The 23885-nt window shown below is 33.5% G+C and overlaps 2 protein-coding genes across 2 annotated transcripts; one reads left to right on the top strand and one right to left on the bottom strand.

The window, feature by feature from the left end:
- Positions 1-321: 321 nt before the first annotated feature.
- LOC106444190 (CSC1-like protein At1g62320) lies at positions 322-6857 on the bottom strand. Its single transcript, XM_013885695.3, has 12 exons — positions 4513-6857; positions 3953-4337; positions 3428-3583; positions 3206-3341; positions 3016-3117; positions 2759-2878; positions 2606-2686; positions 2201-2541; positions 1878-2123; positions 1466-1790; positions 889-1122; positions 322-732 (listed from the first exon to the last, which is right to left on the bottom strand). Exons 2-12 carry the CDS (start codon positions 4264-4266, stop codon positions 448-450), a joined length of 2340 nt encoding a protein of 779 aa, XP_013741149.1. The 5' UTR covers positions 4267-4337; positions 4513-6857; the 3' UTR covers positions 322-447.
- A 12585-nt stretch (positions 6858-19442) lies between these two features.
- LOC111212657 (O-fucosyltransferase 15) lies at positions 19443-22784 on the top strand. Its single transcript, XM_022714236.2, has 10 exons — positions 19443-20050; positions 20556-20648; positions 20732-20831; positions 20912-20973; positions 21045-21133; positions 21217-21337; positions 21412-21555; positions 21629-21966; positions 22042-22282; positions 22390-22784. Exons 1-10 carry the CDS (start codon positions 19592-19594, stop codon positions 22696-22698), a joined length of 1956 nt encoding a protein of 651 aa, XP_022569957.1. The 5' UTR covers positions 19443-19591; the 3' UTR covers positions 22699-22784.
- The last annotated feature ends 1101 nt before the right edge of the window (positions 22785-23885 follow it).

Genomic DNA, 23885 nt, shown 5'->3' with positions numbered 1-23885 from the left:
TAAATATCTTAAATCTTAATACTTTTAATATATGTAATTAATCTAATTAAAAAAATACTTCAGTGTTTTTGGTTTGTTCCAGTTTAAAATCGAATTTTAACTGAACCAGTTAGATTGATAAAAAAATTTAACCAAATAGTTAGAGCATAAAATTTGGTTTGGATCGAGTTCAGCAGAGTCGGTTCGGTTAATTTCGGTTCGTTTTTTTCCACCCCTAATTACAATGTTACCAACCATGCAAAGAGTTGTTCTTTTTTTACAAAATTGTTCGTTGAATTTTTTTTTATACAATCGCGTAATCGAATAGTGACAACAAACTCATACAACACAATGACAAGCATAGAAATATACAAAACCGTCCACAAAAATCCAAACAAAATGATATATATTGTTTCTTTTAATACTGAATATACAACCAAAACGTTATAGTGATTTACTCATTGAACATCAAGGCTCCGGTTTTACTTTACTAGTGTCAGGTTGATTACAAGACAGGGGTTGTGACGAACCACCGTTCGGATTGCTGCTGGTAGCGGTGGTTCTTCGAGACTGACGCTTGGTAGGTACAACTACACAATTTTCGTCATCCGAATCCTCGATAAGTTCCTCATACTCGTCATCTTCGCATTCTTCGTCTTTAAAAACTGGATGAATATATGCGTTTTGAAGAAACCCTTTAAGATTCAAGTTGGGCTCTCTTGCACGTTCCAGTGTATCCTTAATCATAGCTTCCTGTACCACAATACTAAAAGATTAAATACCACATACTGAATCTAACGAAAATTAAGCTAAAGCTACCATCGGTTAACATAACCGGTAGGCTGATGTAAATTTTTTTTTTTTCAATTTTGGTATAAGGAAAGTGAGCTGAAATGTTATTATACTAACCTGCAAAGGGTTAACGACGAATGCAGATTCATACCGGCCTTTGCAGAACCGGTGAAAACCGATGGTGAGAATGGGTAGAATGACAAGAAAAGGCGTGGACTGAGCTTTTCCTTTTGTGCTCATTAATCCAATCAAAAGGATTTGAGAGATGATCAATGCTGATATTATACGTCCATGAACGTCCGGCCAGTACGCAGCCGCGCTCTCATACTCTTGATTATACACATTTATGATCTGCAAAGAAATCTTGTTTAGCTAAAACAAAATCGACAGGCTTCAAGAATCTTGAAACTAGATATCTGGATAGACCAAGTTGATTAGAATGTTGTTATTCTCTAGATATCCAGGGGGAAAACAATTTGAAAAAAAATCTTGGGGAGTAAAATCTTGGCAAGAAACACATTTTGATTTCCAAATGATTTTTAATACAAACATGAACCAGAAAACAAAATTATTTGAATATCAGTTAAAAAATCATTAATTGTCATTTTACTAAAGAACAAGAAATCAAAACTGAAGTAAAGTAACTAGATGAAATTGTCAAGTTAGCATAAATAAGAAAGAGTTGGCTATTCACCTGATGACGGAAGATGATGTAAGCAAAACCAAAGAAGAAGATGATGAATGGAAGTAGAACAGGTGTGACCGGAGCATAGACAAGGCCAAGGAGGAAGTAGAGTTGAATCCGAGGCTCCGTTGCATAAAAATCAATCTGTCCCGGATCCATTGCTTCTTCTCTATCTTTTTCAGTTTTCACCAAGAAGAAGTTCTTCAAATGGAAAATGACAAACGGTTTCAACCTAAGAATCTCTCCAGCCACACCCGCCCAACCATCAACCATTATATATGTTATAAAGAACGTTGCCTTTATTGGAATGGCTACCCCAACCGTCCGTGGAATCCTAATAACAAGAAGGTAAGAAAGTTGAGAAACAAAAGTTTTCTAATAGAAATATGAAGTTGAGGCTAGCGAGAGAGGTCATGCTTACTGATCAGCGGATTGTTTAAGGAAAGAATCTAGCTGTTCAAATGCAGATCCGGTGATTATGCTACCGAGGAAAACATTCACAAGGTTGAATAGATAATATCTGAAAGCGGCTCTTCTCTCTAATGATGATATTGAAACAAACCCTTCGAATTTCGACATGATCATCAAGATCATCGGCAGAAATATCAAAAAGAGCTTCAAGACAATACCGGGAAGAAACCCTTGGATCACCGATTTAATAAACTTCCTGCACACACAAGATTGGTCAAGATTTGATTCTCAATCGAAACCCTAAGCAAGAAACTAGAGAAAACGTGAACGTACTTTTCTATGATGGTATCGAGGAACGGAGCAGATTTTTGGATACCTTCTATACTCGCAAGGGATTGCACAAATGCGATTGGGATGATGAAGAAGAAAGTGAGGACGAAGAAGGCAACGTGCATTACAAATCTCCTCACCGTGAGAGACACGTAAGGCGTGGCAAGGTTTGGCCAATACACTTCTCTTGCCTCGGGAGCCCATTCAGTTAACCACTCGGTTGGATTCTTTGTCTGTTGGGTCTGTGCGCAAACCGCAGCGCCCCAACGTGTTTTAAAAGAGACAAAAGCTGCTGGAATTACACCATTTTCGTCTTTCTTTACTCTCTTCCTTTCTGCCATTATCTGTGAATATCAAATTAGCCCTAAGAAAGCAAAAGAATTCACATTTAGAAGAAACAATACTTACTTGCTCGCTTAGCTTCTCGATCTCAGCTGTGTAATGATCCATTGCATCTACTTTCTTTCCCCATAGACCAAGAAACCCCAACTGCGAGATGAGACAGAATCAGATGAAAGCTTCTCTCTAAGAATGTAATTTAGCTTTTCTTCAAGTATTTACCTTTACTCTTGGCCTGTGTTCCTTGTTTCTTGTATACTTCAGTTGGTAGTAATCAAACCAGTTTTGCATTTTCTTCTTCTCTTCTACTAAGCCAGCCAATTCATTTGCATTGTAAACCACCTATTTATAAAATCAATTAGACTTAACCAAGAAAACATCGATAAACATAATCAAGATTAGTTCCTTAAAGACTTGACTATACAAGAAAACATCGATAAACAGAACCAAGAATAGTTCCTTTAGGACTATGTGCTAACCTGATTTGTAAGATAATGATCCGGGTGGTTAACCATAAAGAAATGCTCCACATTTTCGCTAATTGACTCGTGTGAGTCTGGTGGTACGTTCCTAACAAGAACCTGTCAAAGTTAAAACATTATAAGCTATTTCATAGATAGTGTTAGACCAAAATATCAGATTATAGATAAATGAAATGAAGCATTGTACGGTGAATTGATCAGCACGTCGCTTTTCGGATTGGAGAAATGCTAACCGCATTGAAGCTATTTTCTCATATTCATTCATAAGAACATAACAAGTCCAGAATGTGAATGTGTATTCCATCACAAGATGCGCCCAAAACCTTTACCAATATTAACAGATATTTTAATCATTAGAGTTAGAAATAAAATGAAATTGCCAACTCAATATATTATTTCTGTAACGAACCTGTCTGATCCATATTCGACATTTGATATCGAAAGCTTATCGATATCGCTCGATGTTACATTACGTAGTTGTGCTAGCTGCAGTCCATCACTAGTCCAGTTGACAGGTACCAGAACTGACCATGAAAGTAATGCGATCGGAACAAAGATCTTAAGTCTGTAAAATAGTAAAAACACACAACAAATAAATGGTCGGAACGAAGATCTTTGTCTAATTTATTTTATTAAAAATTATGTACAAATAAAGTAATAAACCGACTAAGCAATAAATAAACATAAAATTTATTTATATGATGTTATTTTAATTTTAATAAATATTATATTTAATATCTAATAATTTCATATTAGTGAACTATTAAAATATTTTCGGGATTATTCTCCCATGTTATTAATCATTCTCTTCCTTATCTCACGATCAATGATCATACGAAGATCAAGTTCTTAAGGCAACATTGTATGCAATAATAAAAGGGGGTTAAACATTTTGATTATCCAATAATCTAGAGGGACTGAACATTTTGATTACCCAATCAAGTAAATCCTCAAGTAGACAGCAGAATCCAAACCAGCATGATCAATAAGTTCAGCTTCTGGCATCTTTAGCGCCGCGGGGATCCAGTTTAAGAACCGTAGGTAAGATCCGAAATCAAAATTCGCAATTTTGGTTACAAAAGCACCCGAAGTAACCGGGCTGCTCCTAAGACCTTTTAAGTACCATTTAGGGAAATAAACCCTATCGTTGATTGGTTGGATCCTCAAGATTGCAAATAGCAAAAGGAATATCAAAGCACTTAGAATGTTTATTGCAGCCGCTACTCCAATATCTGATAAAGTCGCCATCTCAACTATATAAAACCCTCAAAAAAACTTCTTTTTTTTTTTGAACACCAAACCCTTTAAATTTCTTTCACCTGCAAAAACATTTCAGAACCCGAAGTAAAATTATTTTCAAAATGTGGATGTAAATCAATAAAACAATGACATGACATGAGAGTTTAGACAACAGAATCAACATCAAGTATCAGATTTTTGTACAATATCAAAGAATTTGACATTTTACAGAACCCATTGAATCAAAAACCGTACCTTTAGAATCTTTTAGCTTTCGTTGACCAAAAACAAAGTCAACCCTTTTTCAAGAAGCAACATTGCGATCAGGTTAAAGAATGATGCCAAATAAAGACAAGAACCCAGAAAAATAATTGGAGCATGTTTGGATAGTCATGAAGGAATACTATTCCTCCGAGTTTTATCCAAGGAAAAGCATTGCGCAAATCCAAGCAAGTATTTAGCTTTCTCTTCTGCTTTCTCTGACACAAAACTAAAGATGAAACAGAAACAGAAATAGATAAGGGAAAAAGCAGCAGAATGAGAGAGAGAGAGAGAGAGAAATAGGAAAAAAACAGAGTATAGAAACAGAGAGATCGGTTATGTTTAACAGCACACAAATTTGGAAGAGAAAAAAAGAGACGTCGTGCCGTTTTTGCCAAATACATAACGCTGAAACTACACGGAGAAAGATAAAAATATTGAAGGATGTCTCTTGGTTTGTGCTAAAGTCCGGCCGGCGTCTATTCGTAGACTCTCTTTAAAGTTGAAAAATGTCTCATTCCGTTTATCCTAAATTTACTTAAACATCCTCTAAGTTTTTTTGTTACACAATTGCCTTCTAGTTTCAACGATGTAATGGGAAATTGGGAATGGAATCGAAAAAATGTCTATAATTTTGAGGGTCTTACTATTCAAAAATTATTAATCAACAAAAGACTTGCTAAATTTCAATGTTTATGATTCAATGTTTGATTTTTCACAAACATTGTTCATGGAAATATTTCTATAAAAATTGTTTTATATTTTTAATAACCATAAAATATATTGTATACTATTTGAACCAATATATGTATATATATATATATATATATATATGTGTCTGTCTGTCTGTATTTAGAGATATTTAATTTATTCATATATAACTATTTTTTGTAAGATATAACTATTTCTATATATAAATATTTAATTTTGGAACTATTTAACCAAATGTGATATATTTATCCTCTGAATGGTTACATATCTATATTTATGTTTATACTATAGATAAAGTTAGATTAAATAGATTAAACAATAACTCAATTGCCTAAATAAGATAACGATTTTATAGTTGACTAATAAATTATCATGTACTTATTTTAAGTCAAAATGCTAATAGTAGTATGTTGTAGTCATCTGATGAATTTGAATGTAAGTCTTGTGTTAAGTTTTTTTTTTTGAAACAATAATTCAGTAGTCTTGTGTTAAGTTAATGGGATTATAATTTTGTGGAAAGAACTGGGTAAAGCCTAGTAAAAACAAAAAAGCTTAGGAACCGATATGAAGTATAAATATTTTCAGATTGGACAACCAACTGGAGAATTTTGATCCTGTCCTAAATCGGCAAGCTTGCGACATATGCCAGCCACGTGGTAATTACACGGTCTTCTTGTTTATGTCGTGAATCTACGCGCTTAAATGGGAGCGTGGTTACTACGATCCAATGAAACAGATAAAACGTGATATCATGATTTTGACGTCGTTTAGTAAAACGTCGGTCTCATTCGCGCTTTCACGAAATAGCGTGCCATAACGTTGAACTCTTTTTTTTCTTTCCATCTAATTTTCATTGATATCAATGGAAGATGGAAGGATACAAAGTTGACGCACTAAAGCGGCAGAACACATACACTTTCCTGAAAACTAATCCTACCAGAAGAGCCGATCCTAATAATTATTTGGCTACAAGCAAACATAAAAAATGTGGCTTATAATTAATTTTTTTTTGAAAACTTTTTCAGAGGGAATTGATATATCCAGACCACTACAACTACTAAGAATTGTGAACTGTAGCCTTTGAATGATATATCCAGACCACTACAACTACTAAGAATTTCTGTCAAAAAATAACCGCTAAAATACTTAATCTTTTACGGCCGGAAGCACCAGCTTGTTTGGCTTCCGTCTAGGGCTGGCTCTGCCTACCAGGAGGACCAAGAACCCAAAACGTACACGGGCTACATACCAACAAATAAACATAGAACAAATCCTAACACTCCTTAAAAGAACTCAGAACTAAACACTCTAAAATACAAGAGTAAAAACTTAAAAAGAAGATGACTAGCCGGAAGCCTTGCGATGAACTAAGCAAGAGAGTAAGTAACGTAGAAGACTTCTTCGTGAAGAGCCAAGAACTCATCTAAATCACAAGTTCACAATGACAACACCCAAACCACAACAATCTCATCTGAACGTCATGTTCACGATGACAACCAACGAACCACACCGCATGTACCAAGGCAGAAACCATGAAGAAACATCAATAGAAGAAAGCCCCTACTCAAACGCACCTTCATCTGGAAGCTTTAGCGCCTCAGCCTCATTATATTGCTTCACTACAGGAAGCCACTGAGGGCAAACAGAGAGAAAAAGCATACCAGGAACAACACTTATTAAAAGGCCAAAAAGAGAACCACTTGCAAACCAAGAGATGAAAAAGAAACCTGAACCCAACTTCATCACAAAGACTAGAATCTTCAACTGCTCATCACACACGACTACGTTACTGCTAACACGCTGCTAAATCAAAGACCAACTAAGCCACACTTTACAACCCAGAGAAGATAATTGGATTCAAACCCTTTCAAACTGTCAACAACACCACTCGAAACAGGCTGAAGACAGCCACTACAACACAGGGGAACCACCAAAGCTTGAAACTTTACCTCAATCAGAGACGCAAATGGGGACCAGAGAAGAGTGCAACTACTTCGATCGTTGAACTCTATTTTAGTCATATGTTCCAGTATGACTTATTTTATTTTACTCATAATATATGATTATATGAATAATGTTTCTTTGCATCCAAATCATTTTTGTGACCACCTTTCTGTATATTTATCATAGAACAATACATAATTAGACAAATATGAACTTCAGAATATGTCAAACTATAAATATTAATTTCAAAGACTTTTGTTTATAAAGGTAATCTGTTCAAACCATTTTATCAAATTAACTATTGTTTAAATCTTTTTTTTGTCAACCATTTAATTTATATTCATAATATCAAAAAGTTTTATACAAGATTCCAACAAACCACGTAGTTTAAGTTTTTCATTCTACCTTCTTTAGCTAAATTATCAGCTTGAGTATTACAAGATTTAGGGATTTTTTGAAAGCTGAAGCTAGCTTTTTTGTCGTTGATAAGGTTACCAGTGTCTTCGATGTATGTTGGGCATGATAGACTCATTGGTTTTTGAACCATAGGAAGTTCTTTATGCTGTGGAAATTGCTTGTAGAACACGCCTGAATCACCACAAAATGTTACTGGATTGAAGTCTAGTCTTTTGATTTGGGAGATGGCCATACGTAATGCTTCGGCTTCTGCCCAAGTGGTGAGCCAATCGGTTCAATAGCTGCCTTGCCATGTAACACCAGTTTTGCTTCTTTGTTGTACAGTGCCGATCCTATTTCTTCATTTTCTTCAGAGGAAGTCCATGATGCGTCTACAAAACAACAAAAGCCATCAATATTACGTATCACTTCAGTAGAGTCTTTGGCTTTTTCTAGTGGTTTTTCATGGGTGGTGTGGTTTGGCGTGTTTGTAGGAGGGTCTGTGTAATAACCCACACGAGCAGATAGAATTTTGGTCGAGAAAATTCTTTAAGATCAGTTTGAAGATTGATCGATCAAAATTTAAATAAAAATCGACACGTGAATTAATTTCTCGACGGGACTGTCTTGTGGTCGACCTTCCCTTGATAGTTTGGTCGGGTGTTATATATATTTTGGTCGAATTTTTATCAAGCTGAACGAAATTTTCCAAGAGCCAAAGGACAAGGAATATTTGGTCAAAATATTATTCAGAATTATCAACCAACTTCTTTAATAATCTTGACCCTTCTAATGCCATAACCTCCTAAGCCAGCATGCTTGTTTACTTATCAAGTCACATGTCATGCACCTTCCTGCTTGTTTGCTTATGTAGTAATGGACACATGCAAGTCACAAGCTGCTTGTTGTGCTTGCTAATTAATTCAGTCACATGATTGTCACCAGCTGCTTGCAGCTTTCTTAATGTGAAGGAAAGGAGAGCTGCTTGGCTGCTTAGAGTGATGAAGCTGGTCACCACCTGTCCTTGCACAACTTAGCTTTGTCCTGAGTGAAATCCTCTGGTGAAGTAAGGTCAGAACCTATTTTAACCTTTTCCCCACCTGTTTGGTCGTCCATAACAACAAGAAATCAGAGAAAATATTCAGAGAAAATCAGTGAGAAAGATTAAAAGAAAAATCTGAAAAAAATCATAGAAAATTCAGAAAACTCCTTGGATGATTTTTCTTCATCACCTTAGTTCAGTCTGATGATGTGTGGAAGATAAAAAGGTGAGATATTCAGAATAAAACCTAGGTCTTGTTCTGTTTCTGATCTGAACTGAAGCTTGATGTCTCTTTGAAAACAGTCCAGCTGTGAGCTAAGCTTGAAGAAGAGAATCATCTGAGTTCATCTGGCCACCAGTTGTCGTTGTAAGCTTCAGTCTCTTGTCTCAGTCATCTCTTGATCAACATTAGATGTTGTTTAGTTAAGCTGTTATCATTGATCAATTTTCTAAGCATTTCTTCGGTTCAGATTTAATTATTTCAGATTAATAAATAAATCAGTTTGCTAGAATAGAATTATCTCATCTATTATGAACTGATGGGATTTAATCTGAACTGAACTGGTCATGGTCTCGACTACACATGAGCTGAACTGATTAACCTTGTTGTAAACCGAGCTGGTAGGAACTTATTTAAATATCTTCTTCAGAACCGAACTGTTGGATTGAAGATCATGCTATGAACTACTCTGTTTCAGGTCAGTGGTCGAGTAAAGTTGAAGGATAAGAATGGTTCATCAAGTAGAACCGTTTTCTGTCTAGGTAAGAACTTGATCATGGACTGATCATTTTCTTAGAACCACCTAGCAAAAGTGTAAGCTAATGAACTGAACCGAGTGACTAGACCTAGTACGTGTGTTCTGTTTTGATCAGTTGGTTGTGGAGTTTTGCTAGATCGGTCCAGTCACTCCTTGTAGCCACTCAGTCACTTGGTTTGAATTCAGATATCAAGGAGAGTGGTCGGATCAGTCAGATAATTGTGATCGTTCTGAATCTCAAGTGTATCGGAAGTGGAGTGTGTTTAGCTTGAGCTCGTGTCTAGTCTACCTAAGAATTCTTAAGGACTAGAAGGTGAGTCTAGATAGATGATTAAAGAGTTGTAAATTAGTGTTGCATGATTGAAAATATAGATGATTGATAGGCTTTGTCTCTTGATCAAATATTGAATTGGTGACGTGTTTACTTAGTGTAAACACTTAATAAATATTTATGAATGTTCGTGGAGGTTTATTCCGAACCTTAGTACTTGTTCTCAAGTACTGATATATTATATTATTAAATATATGAGTATAAATCATGTGAAGTATTATTGTATACTCACTCTTCCGAAAGTTCCCGCATTACCGTGAATTGTTCCTGCGATACGGAACAAGGTCACGAAGACACGATGATGGGATCACACCCTGGAGGCCGTGTAACTGCATGCAGCGTTAGATGTTCGATCTTGGAATATCTAATGGAGATGGTAGTTATATTTATTTCCTCGCTAGGCTCGGTTAGCCTTGGTGGTTTTCCGGGTTTAGTCTATATATATATATATTATAAGAATGAGTGAATGGCGGGTGTCGTGGAGATGATGTTTAAGATAAGATTCACATCGATGGAATGATAGGCCTTATATATGTATTTTATTAGTTATGGAATACAATTCCACTGCATATAAATGAAGTTGATTGCTTGAGATATTATTAATATATGTTGGGATGCGGGACTATGTTCACTGAGTAAACTAGTTACTCATGACTCATTTGTGATGCAGGTAACCAATAGGTGGGAGACCTTACTCTAGGACGGAAAGGAACATCATTAGCCAGCGGTAGTTTTATTATCCTTGCAAAGGCATTATGATATTTCTTATTTATAAGATTTATTGACCGAAAACCTCGAGGTTAATTTATAACAAATTTTGTAAGATGCTTTTGAATGATATATAAAGAATGTTTTCAAAGTACGGGTTCCATATGATATTAGTCCTTGTCCGGACAAACTAACTATCGGATATTGCTTTTTTGGGTTGAAAAGCCTGGAGTGATATTCAATAGGAGCATTGGTGTTCTTTGGTTGTTGGTCTAAGGTGATCGGAAGTATTCTGAGATCCTCGGATCGACCATCGAGGAACATCGACCGTGTCATTTCCGGTCATCTACGATCGGGAATGTCACAGTCTGGGTCTTGTGTTTCTGCATTGTTATCTTCCATCCAAAGATTTTTGCCTATCAAAGCTCTACCAATGGTGTCTGGGATAGCTTATTTATTTTTATTGAATACTATGCCATTTTTCATTTTCCATATCCTCCAACCAAGGAAAGGGAAAAAAATTACATCCTCTCCCTGGATTTTTCCAATGTTTTGGAGAATATTTATGTTTTCTAGTAGTGAGTTTTAAGGAGAGAATGGACCTGAGTTCACTGGTGTGGAAGCAAGTTCCATATCTCTTTACTGATGCGAAAATGGAAGAGCATATAGTTAACTGTTTCTGATTCCTCTCCGCAGCTTTGGCAGGTGTCCTCAATCTGTATTTTCCTTCTGCACAAATTTCCTGCAACAGGGAGAGCATTGTGTATAACTCTCCACCAAAAGTGTTTTATTTTTGGAGGGGCATTTAATTTCCACAAGTTTTTTAATGTTTCTTCTAGCTGGTTACAATTCTCGTTACCCTGTGGATTTGAGTTATTTTGTATGAAAGAGTTTCTGAGAAGGTTGTAACCTGATTTTACTGAGTAATATCCGTCCTTTGTATGGATCCATGTGGCGAAGTCTCTTGTGTTCGTCACTGCTGGACGCACACTGTCTGGATAATCTCAAGATATTCACTAACTACAAAAGCATTACGTTTGTTAATATCCCACCTTTTAGTAACATGATCAATAAATTCAGCCACTTTGGTGTTCCAATTTATGTTGTTCTCTCTAGCTTTTGGACGTCTTGGTGGGTTAGTACGAAGCCAATTATCCGTCCACATAAGTGTTTGGTGACCACTTCCTATCACTTTTTAAAGCCTTTTGAGAGGATTTCATTACCTTTGATAATGCACTTCCACGCATGGCTAGAGTTGGCCCTTGCTTTGGCTTAAAGCAGCTCAGTTTTGGGAAAGTACTTGGTTTTGAAAACTCTTGCCAGAAAGGATTGTGGATTTTGGACTATTCTCCAGCTTTGCTTTGCCACCAGGGGATTATTGAAGTCTCTCAAATCTCTTATACCTAATCCTCCTTGTTTTTTTTTAGTTTGTTATTTTGCGCCAAGCAATCCAAGAGATTCCATGTTTTTCCTTTGTACTGGACCACCAGAATCTTCTCATGGCTCTGGTCATTTGATCAGTCACTCTTTTGGGGAGGAAAAAGCATGACATGCTATAGGCCGGGATGGCTGTTGCGACTGCTTTGAGGAGAGTTTCTTTGCCTGAAGGAGACAATAATTTAGAGTACCAGCTAGACACTTTATTCTCCAATTTTTGAGTTATATAGGAGGAAGCATTGAATTTATTTCTTCCTATAAACTCAGGCAAGCCTAGATATCTATCAAATCCTGTATTTTTAGTAATTCCCAAGCGATTGCAGATATTTTCTTTTACATCAAAAGCTAATCGCTTTCCAAAAATTACTTCTGATTTGTTAAGATTAACAGTCTGACATGTAGCTTTTTCATATATCTTCAGGATTTGGATTATCTCCTCACATTCATCTTCAGTAGCTTTACAGAATAGAAGAGAATCATCTGCAAACACAAGTGAGAGATTGATGGTCCATTTTTACTAGCCTTAAAACTATGAAGTTTTCCTGTTTTTATACTATTTTGAATGAGAGCAGACAATCCTTCAGTACACAAAAGATATATATATATATATATATATGGTGATCCTGATATAAGATCACCTTTTCTAAGAGCATCTCCAAGGAGACTCTATTTTTTCCTCTATAATTTACACTTAAATAAAGTAACTCTATTATAGAGTTGAATTTGCTCCAATGGTTCACTCTATAATAGAGTTACTCTATAGTAGAGTGAAATATAGAGTAATCTTATTTTTTTACTCCAAATATAGAGTGAAAAAACAAGAATACTCTATATTTCACTCTATTATAGAGTTACTCTATAATAGAGTGAACCATTGGAGTAAATCTACCTCTATAATAGAGTTACTCTATTTTAGAGTGAAATATAGAGAAAATTATAGTGTAGCATTGGAGATGGTCTAATGCCTCTCTTTGGATGGATGGGTCTTACTGGATTCCCGTTTATTAAAATCGAATAAGAGACACTAGCTATATATTTCATTATCCACTTGCACTATTTATCTGCAAAGCCTAGTTTCTTCATAATAGCCTCTACAAATCTCCACTCTACTTTATCAAAAGCTTTACTAATGTCCAGCTTTAGAGCCATGTATGGTTGTGAAAGGTTTTTGGTGTTTAAATAGTGGAGAAGTTCGTGAGCTATAAGTATATTATATGTGATTAATCTATCGGGGACAAAAGCTTTTTGATTGTCTGAAATAATAAACTTGAGCCATGGTTTAAGGTGATCAGCTAGCATCTTAGATATGAGTTTATAAGCAACATTGCAAAGGCTGATGGGCCTAAAGTCTTTTGGACTGGTTGGGGATTTCGAATCTTGTCTCTACTCAAAAAATTGAATTTCTTTGTTTAAGTTGTATTGAAAATATTTTCGAATCTTGTCTTTTATGATATTAATATAGGGCTTTTTTGCAGATATTATTCAAAACTCAAAATCAAACACAAAACTAACATATGTTTTTTTTTGTATTTTGACTTTCCATATTCACCCCAAAAGTTTGAAATATTCACGAAAATGAAATTACTTTTTTTTTTCCAAAAATGAGCATTCTACTCTATCATCTTCATCTTCATCAACTATTTACAATATTGCTATTGCCATCAATACACCAACCACCATGAACAACCAATTTGAAGCTCTTAATACACCTAAAATCGATTTTGTCTCCTTCTATCTCATTTCTTATGAACTAAAAACAATATATCTTTCACTTTCTCTCTATATTTATCAAAAAACCAATATTTTTATTCTAAATTTTTTAAAGTTCATAGATCTATTCAAGCTCACGATTCTTGCTTTCGTTTGAGATTTTGGGTGCTTGGAGAATACTTATGTGTGCTAAGGAAGTTATCTCACGAATTTAAGGTATGAAATCAATTTTTTTACAGATATATCTGTTAGAAGACTTACGTTAAGTCTTCTCGATGTAGAAGACTTACACACGAGTCTTCTGGACGTAGAAGTCTTCTCAATGCATATGTTAGTTTTGCAATTGACTTTATGTGTGTCTTTTTGAAACGACTTATCTGGAGGTCTTCCGGTTTTCTTTATTTTAAAAAAAAAAATCAAAAATCCTAGAGACGACTTTCATCTAAGTCGCCTAGGATAAACATGTTAATTTTACATTTGACTGGATATTTTTAGAAAACCGGAAGTCCCAATTTACAGGGAAGTCGTTTATAGAAAAATAAAACTTCAATATTTAATTTTGTTAGATAACTTCCATGTAAACCGTTTCGGATTATTTTTGCAATTGAAAAATAAAACTTAAATATTTATTTTTACCTGGACGACTTAAGTCTTCCATGATTTTATTCCGAGATTCTGGTCAAACTTTGATTATCACAAACCACTTCCAGGATTTTGCATTTGATAAGATTCAAAAGGATAAAACACAGTTAAGAACTTGTCACTACCCGACATATGAATCTTCTCCTTCATCACAATATACGACGTAAACTCTCCACTTGCATAAGGTAAGTCCCAATGATGCTCTTCGGGTTGTGGTATCCAAATCTCCTCCTTTGGATCAAACACTTCGACCCAATCCAAGGCTTTCATTTCGCAACCTCCGATTACGTATATCTTTCCGTCCATGACTACCAATAATAATGTCAAAAAAAAAAGATATAACAAATAAAATTGTTATTTTCAAAATGTCAATATTACCAAAATAGTTTATTTCAAAGTAAAATATAAATCAATATCAAAGTAAAAACATTATCTATAAATTAACTTAATATATAATAGATTTACGAAAATTAATATAAAATAACTAAATAAAAATAATAATTTATTTTAAAATGCAAAACTATCAAACAATTATAACTATATAAATTTAAACACATGGTTTATAATATCGATATATTATCATAAAGCATCAAAAATATGGTAAATCACGATTTTATTTATTATTTTTAATATATATTATATGAAAATTGAGGTATAAGCCATTGATGTCTAATCATATTTAAAACCACAAATAATATAATGAAAAAATATTTTCTAATATATTATATTTATAAATGTCAATATTACCAAAATCATTTATTTCAAAAGAAAATATAAATCAATATCAAACATGGTAAATTTACAAAGTAAAAACATCATATATAAGTTAACTTAGGGTCCAAATAACATAGAGAATTAAGAAGAATAATCAATTCCTAATCATTCCTTAAAAAATCACATCGTTTATGGGAAATTTTCGATGCGTTTGATTCTTTATCATTTTTTAAATTTTAAGGAACTATAGAAGAAAAACATTTCTTATCAAAATTGATATGGAACAAAATAAAAATATTCATTTTCATTCCTTTTATTTTGTTCATATTTATTCATTTCCTACTAATTTATATTCTTATTTTAATGCTCACTAGTTAGAGCCTTAATATATAACAAATTTTCAAAAATTAACATAAAATGACTAACAAAAATAATAATTTATTTAAAAATGCAAAACTATAAAAAGTTATAATTATATAAATTTAAAACACATGATTTTAAAGTTTAGGTTAATTTCTATTGAAGAATAAAATCTATAAGAATTTAAATAATATATGATTTTAAAAGCTGAAGCTACATAATATTGAAAATCTTCACATAATTTAATAAATAATTAAAATATACAAATCATCATCTTAATTTAGTATTCTTATAATATTTAATTTTTCTGAAAAGTCTTTCAAAATAAAATGAAAAATAATATTATGTAGCCATTAAAAAGGAGTTAAATTGATACTTGTGGTAACTCTTTGGAAATTAACATTAAATAAAATGATAAAATAATTATTTCCGAGAGTATGTCAAAACTTAGAGATATATGTACATATATTAAAATAAAATATAGTATTAATATAAATTGCTAACCTAATAAAAATAAAAGAAAAATAGCAAAAAATTTAGTAATAAACATTATTTTATTTCTGAAACATTGGCTTAGACAGAAAACATCTAATTTTTAATTAACAAAAATAAAAATATTGAACCGGGGCTTCTAGCTCTAGTGGTAAAGGGCTTACAGCTGTGAGTACCGCCACTTTGGTTCGAATCTCGGCCACTGGGGAATTAACATTTCGGCATCGCCAGGGACAGAGGACCGACACGTGACAACACGTGAGTAGTCTGGATCACTTCTGTGGAGTCAGGATACCTCTGTATAATTCAAAAAAAAAAAACTAAAATATTGGTTGATTGCAATTCTTTTCTTTCTGCTGAGCCACTTCATTTTTATCAACAAAAGTTTTATTTTGAAATAACTGCTGGTAATAGTAATTCACTTGTGTAAAATATCGTATTATCAAAATAATTTGAGTTTGAAAAAGTTTCTTAATTAATCAGAAGATATTAATGAATTTTCTTACTCATTAAAAATTAAGATTTTAATCAACACTATTGTCTTATGTTTTAACACATTACTAGAGCTTGACCCGCGCATCCGCGCAGGTGTTAGTTTTTTTTATAAATAAATATTTATTTGTATAAGTGATAATATATATTTTAAAAGTTACCCGTTTAATTTATTTTTAATATGACATTTCTAAACACAATAATTCTATAGTTTATATTGAGTAGTTTTATTTTATCATGTAAACCCTTAGTTATATCATCTATTTATTTAGAATATGACCTGTAAAGTCACATAAATGTATTTTTATTTTTTATGGATCAAAATTTTATGATTATATATAATAAAATTGTTGTATAAACTATTTTTATGGATCACAATTTTATGATTATGTATAATAAAATTTTTGTATACTATTTACTATGTATATGTGGAATTAGTAAAATAATTACCGTATAATGTATGTAATTATGAAATGTATATATGGAATTAATTATTTTCAAACACACGTATCTATAATAATAATGTATAATAAAAAAAAGAAAAGACAATTAATATTAAAATTTAGGTTTATATATAAATGTTGCCATGATTTTTTAGTTAGAATTTGATTTTGGAAATACATTAATTGAAGAGAAAAGACAAAAATCCTAAAAAATAGGTTAATTAATAACTTCAGTGGCATGCTATTGTAAATATAGTGGAAAACTAAGGGATAATCTAATTTTGTACTCCTCTTTTAATAGATTAGACTAGAGCTTGACCCGCGCACCCGCGCAGGTGTTAGTTTTTTGATAAATGAATATTTATTTGTAGAAGTGATAATATATATTTTAAAATTTACCCGTTTAATTTTTTTTTAATATGACATTTATAAACACAATAATTTTATAGTTTATATTGAGTAGTTTTATTTTATCATGTAAACCCTTAATTATATCATCCATTTATTTAGAATACGACCTGTAAAATCACACAAATGTATTTTTATTTTTTATGGATCAAAATTTTATGATTATATATAATAAAATTATTGTATAAACTGTTTTTATGGATCAAAATTTTATGATTATGTATAATGAAATTGTTGTATACTATTTATTATGTATATGTGGAATTAGTAAAATAATTACCGTATAATGTATGTAATTACGAAATGTATATATGGAATTAATTATTTTCAAATACACATATGTATAATAAAAAGGAAAAGACAAAAAATATTAAAAGTTAGGTTTATTAATTATTGTTGCCATGATTTTTTAGTTAGAATTTGATTTTGGAAATACATTAATTGAAGAGAAAAGACAAAAATCCTAAAAGATAGGTTAATTAATAACTTCAGTGGCATGCCATTGTAAATATAGTGGAAAACTAAGGGATAATCTAATTTTGTACTCCTATTTTAATAGATTAGATATTAGTCAACTACAATTAAAATATTCAGAGAAACTAATCAAAAATGCTATAACGATACAATGCAAAATATGGGTAATCTACATATTTTAAAAATTATGGTCAATAAAGCAAACTACATGATGAATTCTCGAAAACTCTAATCTGATTCACTGAAGTTATTGATTTCATTTACGATATGAAATTTAAGAAGATTCATCGATTTGACTGCAATTGCATTGAAGTTGTGTCAAATGGAAGCTAGCAGTAGAGATTTCCACTTTCTTGCACATCATATTGGATGCAGCTTTTCTGAACCAAGATGAACGTATTAACTCACTGCAAAATCCTTAATGCTCGCCTTTGATAGGATCATCGTGCATCAAAGCGGAGATATTGGACCAGCATTTGCCAGATCTGCCACCATCTTTATGCGTCGTCTGATGAAGCTTGTTGCTGAGGTTTCTCTGGGGAGAAACGCACAGCCACCCATTTATTTTTTTGGAGGATTTCTACTATGTTCACCAGCTAATACTTCAAACAAATCAATTCTTTTGAAGGAACCTGTTCAAAACAATAAAAAATAGAAGAAATGGAAAATAAGTTGTAAGAGCAGTTGAAAGATATCTTTCATGGATCCTTAACTTGCTAAACATTCATCTGACAGTGCTCTGGTATTAATCAGTTTGATCTTAGTTGTTAGAGCATTTTGCAAAGAGATTACCTTCATCATGTTTTCTACTTTTTGTAGGAAATCTGTTGGGTTACATAGTGTATATAAGCTTGAACACCTATAGAGCAAACATATCTATTAATAATAGGAATTTAACTAAATGTGAAATAGTGTGTTTTTCTAAATAAATGTAAAAAGTGCGCTTTTCTATCATAAACATTGTATGTATTTTTAAGAGATTGCTAAAATATATAAAGAGGTATTTAGACTATTTTTGTTTGCAGTGAAACTTATTTACAACCTTTTATCTTTGTTTATGTGTAATTTGAATGTTTATGTTGATTTTTTTAATTAAAATGTGAATATAAATTTAAAAACATAAATCACAAAGAGTCGATAGGAGTGCATCCTCCAGAAAATTGCAATATCTATATAGAATAGTAGATTTAGATAACAAAAATGAAATTTTATTATTATATATCTAGCTGGTTAAACTGATATAACTTTCATCAAGTTGTATATGGTAGTAATAAGACCATCTCCAATGTATTTCTCTATTTTTACCTCTAAAATAGAGGAACTCTATAATAGAGATGGGTTTTACTCCAATGTATTTCTCTAAAATAGAGATCTCTATATATAGAGCAAAATATAGAGGAATGCTATTTCTTCCCCTATAAATAGAGAAAAAAATAGCAATCTCTATTTTAGAGGCAAAAATAGAGATGAGTTGGAGTGATTTTGCCTCTAAATGCTATTATAGAGGTATAAATAAAGGTGGGTTGGAGATGCTGTAAAGAAAACTTATTATAAACCTAGTTTTTTTTGGTACAAATTTTATTATAAACCTAGTTGGTAGGAGCTAATCCAACTTTACATTTCACGCAATATATTTTGTTGATAATTAATATAATCAAGATAAATTAGACTTCAATAACTGATTTTGAAAATGAATAATAACGGGTCATTTTTTAACAAAATTAGAAACACAAAAGGACATAACGCATAAGGTTGTTGTGCATATCAAATAAAATAATAAGGGTAAATATAAAGTAATTTAAAAGGACAGGGACCTTAAATTAATTAATACCAGCGTCAATCTCAAAGATTATAACCATTATTACAATATTACGTTCGGACAAAAGCCAATAATGATCCTCACTGAAATTCAAACAAACACTCTCTCTCTTTCTTCACTTAAGCTACGTTAGATTCGACTTAGATCTTTCCCCTTCGTTAGATAGAAAGAGTGAGCTCTGTGTTCTTCACTATGTCTCAAGAGAGACCTGACGAAGAAAAACCAGAGACTTGCGATGTTCGAGTCCAAGATCGAATCCAAGGAGCAGCTACTCCGGTTCAATCACCGACCCGACTCGGCCCAACCCGGTTCTCTGAAATAGCCGGGGAGAAGCTCCGGGATACCGGGTCGGATTTCATCGGATCGATTTGGTCTTGGATCAACGGCGACCCGAACCGGAATCTGAAAAATCCGGTTAAGAGAGGGAAGAGGAAGAGAATCAGAACGGCGAAAACCGCCGTGGGAGTAATTGCGCTTGTTGGCTTCTTCATTTTTGTTAATTGGTTTATGCTCTCTCAGCTCCATGAAGGTCGAGCTTGGCTTCGAAGAGGATTCTCAAAGAATCGAAATCCTAAACCGAATCCGAAACCAAACCCGGATCTGAGCCCAAGTACAAAACGGGTATCTGTTAAAGTGTCGGCGTCGGTACAGGTAAATTAGTTCAACTGTAATTTTGATTAGTAACTGTTACTCTCTAGTTTTTAACTGTCAATATTACATTGCACCTGGGCATTCGGTTCTTCAATTGGGTACATTTCGGTTTTAGTATATTTATAAAATATGGGCTGATTTCGGTTCGGTTCGGTTCTTTTGATTTTCGGTTCAATACCAAAATATTCAAGCTTTATTCGGTTCGGTTTAGCTCCGTTTTTGGGTTGTTAAATATAGATAATGTGGATAAAATAATTGGAATAATATTCGGTAATGTTGGATAATTTGGTTTTTTGAGTGATTCAGTTTTTTTTTTCCCGATAGTTTTGGATATTTTCTGATATAAATATTCGAATGAAAATTTGCATTTCTAGATATTTGGGTATTTCAAATGGTAATAATGGTAAAACTTATGTTATATGATTCGTATTTTTGGATTGATGTTTATGTAAGTTTCATGTGATGTAAGCTTGTTTCTTGTTGATGTGACTGTGATTGATGATAGCATGTAGCGAAGAAAAAGATGGGGAAACCAAAGAAGCAATACAATGGAACATATGGTAGATTGTTGGCTTTTGCTGCTCATGCTTTAGCTGAGGTATTTTCTTATTTATAATAATATTTTTGAAACTGTTGCTTATTCACATTTTGACGTTGAACCATCACATTTGTGCTTGTTAGGGACAAAACAAAATAGAGCCAAAAGAGTTGTGGCGAGAACCAAAGGACCAAGCTTTGGCTTGGAAGCCTTGCGCTGATCAACGTTCTTGGAAGCCCAACGGTCTCTCTCACTCTTTCTCCCTAGTCTCCACTTTTTTTTCTAAATTTATTTTTAAAGATTTTCTTGATTTTGATATTTAGATGGGAAGAATGGATATATAATGGTAACTGCAAATGGTGGGATCAATCAACAGAGAGTTGCTGTAAGTTGTTGTGATTGCGTCACACATTCCTTATAAAAAATACTTTTACTAACCTTTGGATTTATAAACAGGTTTGTAACATTGTTGTTCTTGCTCGGTTACTCAACGCCACACTCGTTGTTCCCAAGTTTATGTTCAGCGATGTCTGGACCGATTCAAGGTAACTATTATAAGCTCCCTCTAATCTCTATCGCTCTCTATCTTTCTTTTTGACATTCTTGATTGGTTCATATTCCTTTATAGTCAGTTTGAAGATATCTACCAGGTGGAACATTTCATAAAGTATCTCTCTCCCGATATACGGATAGTAAAGAACCTACCAAAAGAGCTTCAGTCCCTAGACCTTGAGGCCATTGGCAGCCTCGTGAGTTCTTTATACCGAAAAAGCGTTTTCATCTTAGTCTTTTTGTTTATATACTTCCTTTTGTCACCTTAAAGGTTACGGATATAGATATTATGAAAGAAGCCAAGCCCGGATTCTACATGAAGCATATTCTCCCTCTCCTTCTCAAGAACAGAGTCGTCCACTTCTTTGGATTCGGAAACCGTTTGGCCTTTGACCCTATACCATTTCAGTTACAGGTAGGTAACAAGACTTTCTTTGTTCCTCATCGATCTTTGATGCATTAATTATCAAAAAAAAAATTGTTTGTAGAGGCTGCGGTGTAGATGTAACTTTCATGCGCTAAACTTCGTTCCAAAGATACAAGAAACTGGCGCCATTCTTGTAAGGAGGTTACGTGACAGCGGATCACATTTAGCACCCGTTGACCCGTATCTTGTCGGTCCAAAATATGCATCTTTCATATTGGACAAGAAGGCCGGTCCTCTCCATAAGGCTTCAAAGTATCTAGCAGTCCATCTCCGGTTCGAAATCGATATGGTGGCTCATTCTCTTTGTTACTTCGGTGGAGGCGATGCTGAGAAGACAGAACTATCAGCTTACCGAGAAAAGCATTTCCCTACGCTGGCCAATCTAACAAAGACCAAAAAGTTTGTCCATTTTCTCTTGCTTCTTGTCTTAACCATAGCAAGTTTGGTTTCTTACGGTGTGTTTTTTTTTTGTAGAATGCCGTCTCCTGAAGATTTGAGGACGGAAGGGCTTTGCCCGTTATCACCTGAAGAAGCTGTGCTCATGCTTGCGGGTCTCGGTTTCAACCGCAAGACTCGTGTGTTCGTGGCTGGCGCGAATATATACGGTGGGGCGAAACGGTTAGCAGCTTTAACGAGTCTTTACCCGAACCTTGTCACCAAAGAGAATGTACTCTCGGAAACAGAGCTAGAGCCTTTCAAGAACCACTCTTCTCAGGTGAAAATGGAAAAAAAAAAAAAAAAAAAACAGAGTAAACTACTTTCGGTTTATCGGTTATTTTCCGGTTATTGATTTTTTTTCTTTGGTTATTTCTGGTTATGTAGCTAGCGGTTCTTGATTTCATTGCCTGTGCTGCGTCGGACGCCTTTGCAATGACGGATTCAGGGAGTCAGTTGTCGTCTCTGGTGTCGGGTTATAGGATTTATTACGGAGCAGGGAAGATGCCGACAATCAGACCGAACAAAAGGAGATTCTCGGACATACTGTTGAAGAACAATACTATAGAGTGGAAAGTGTTCGAGCAGAGAGTGAGAAAGAACGTTAGGCAAACCAAACATGTATTGGTTCGACCAACGGGACGCAGCGTTTACCGTTATCCAAGATGTAAAGAATGTATGTGTAATGAAGATTGATTCTTTGTTCTTACATCGTGGTTCGATTCGGTTTCTGAAATGGTTGAACCAATTATTTATATGACATTTTAGTTCGAGAGCCCCCAGTTTTAGTTCTTTAAACAACAGTGTTGCCTAACAAAAAGACAACTATTCAAGCAAATGTAGATCACAAATCCCTCTCTATGTATGCATAACTTGTAATTCTTCCACAATAAAGTTAGCTATTGAAGCAAATACATGCATTTATAAATCTCTCTCTCTCTACATGCATAACAGCATAAGTGTGCAATCTCTCTCTAAAGATAACTACAATTTCGTTCTACTAAACAACTTACTAATTAGATTAGCTAAGATTACAAAGACTTGTAGGTAACAATGATTTTTAACCTTGATGGTATATAAACAAAGTATACAACACATATCGCAATAACAAATTTCAAAATCAAAATGCTTCATCCTCCTCCTATTCATCAACCACCAACAAGACCACTTCATCATCCCTCGGGACTTCTTTTTTTTTTTTTGGAACACAATCGCTCGGGACTTCACCCACCACATCCACCCCCGGAGCTACATGGGTTTCAAAGCCATTTGGGCCACACAACCACCATAATAGCTGTCATGCTTGCTCTTGGAAGATTTCATATGAATGCAATTTTTATGGTATCCTTTCTTTTTTTATGTAACATACCTATGTGATATTCTATAAGATTGAAGAGAGTCTATCAGATGAAAACCACCTAAATTTCACATAAAACAACAAAATCATGCACAAAGTATAGTGACATGTTCAATTTATAGATCAAATATCATGCAAATAAATACTCACATTTCGAAAAATTTCAAATCATACATCAACTAATTATCTAACGTTAATGTTACATAAGCTAATTTTGATAACGTAAATGTCATATTACATAATTTTGCTGATGTGGATATCCATTTGTACATATACTGTCTTTAAAAATTAATATTATATAATTTTGCTGACATGGATACCTATTTGTACAACAACTTTGTCTTTAAAATTAATTGTTTATAAAAAGAAATTTTAAAACAAAATGTAAACAAGTTCAAATTGTAATTATTTTAAGAAAAGTAATCAAAAGCTAATTAAAAGATTCTTGCAGCCCAAATCTGCTCGTATATTTCTTTTTTTAGCTCTATGAAGTTGTGAGAATAGAAATATGGTATTGACCAGATAT

The sequence above is a fragment of the Brassica napus genome, chromosome A9 (genome assembly GCF_020379485.1).
Source record: "Brassica napus cultivar Da-Ae chromosome A9, Da-Ae, whole genome shotgun sequence".
In the NCBI taxonomy this organism is placed as follows: domain Eukaryota; kingdom Viridiplantae; phylum Streptophyta; class Magnoliopsida; order Brassicales; family Brassicaceae; genus Brassica; species Brassica napus.
The sequence above is the reverse complement of the archived record's forward strand: the minus strand, read 5'-3'. Positions and strand labels throughout refer to the sequence as shown.

Coding starts and splice junctions, on each gene's coding strand:
- LOC106444190 (XM_013885695.3), bottom strand. CDS start 4,266: ATGGCGACTTTATCAGATATTGGAGTAGCGGCTGCAATAAACATTCTA. Junction 3,342..3,427: donor GTCGAATATGGATCAGACAG/GTTCGTTACAGA, acceptor ATATTGGTAAAG/GTTTTGGGCGCATCTTGTGA. Junction 1,123..1,465: donor ACATCATCTTCCGTCATCAG/GTGAATAGCCAA, acceptor ATTTCTTTGCAG/ATCATAAATGTGTATAATCA.
- LOC111212657 (XM_022714236.2), top strand. CDS start 19,592: ATGTCTCAAGAGAGACCTGACGAAGAAAAACCAGAGACTTGCGATGTT. Junction 21,134..21,216: donor GATGTCTGGACCGATTCAAG/GTAACTATTATA, acceptor ATTCCTTTATAG/TCAGTTTGAAGATATCTACC. Junction 22,283..22,389: donor TCAAGAACCACTCTTCTCAG/GTGAAAATGGAA, acceptor CTGGTTATGTAG/CTAGCGGTTCTTGATTTCAT.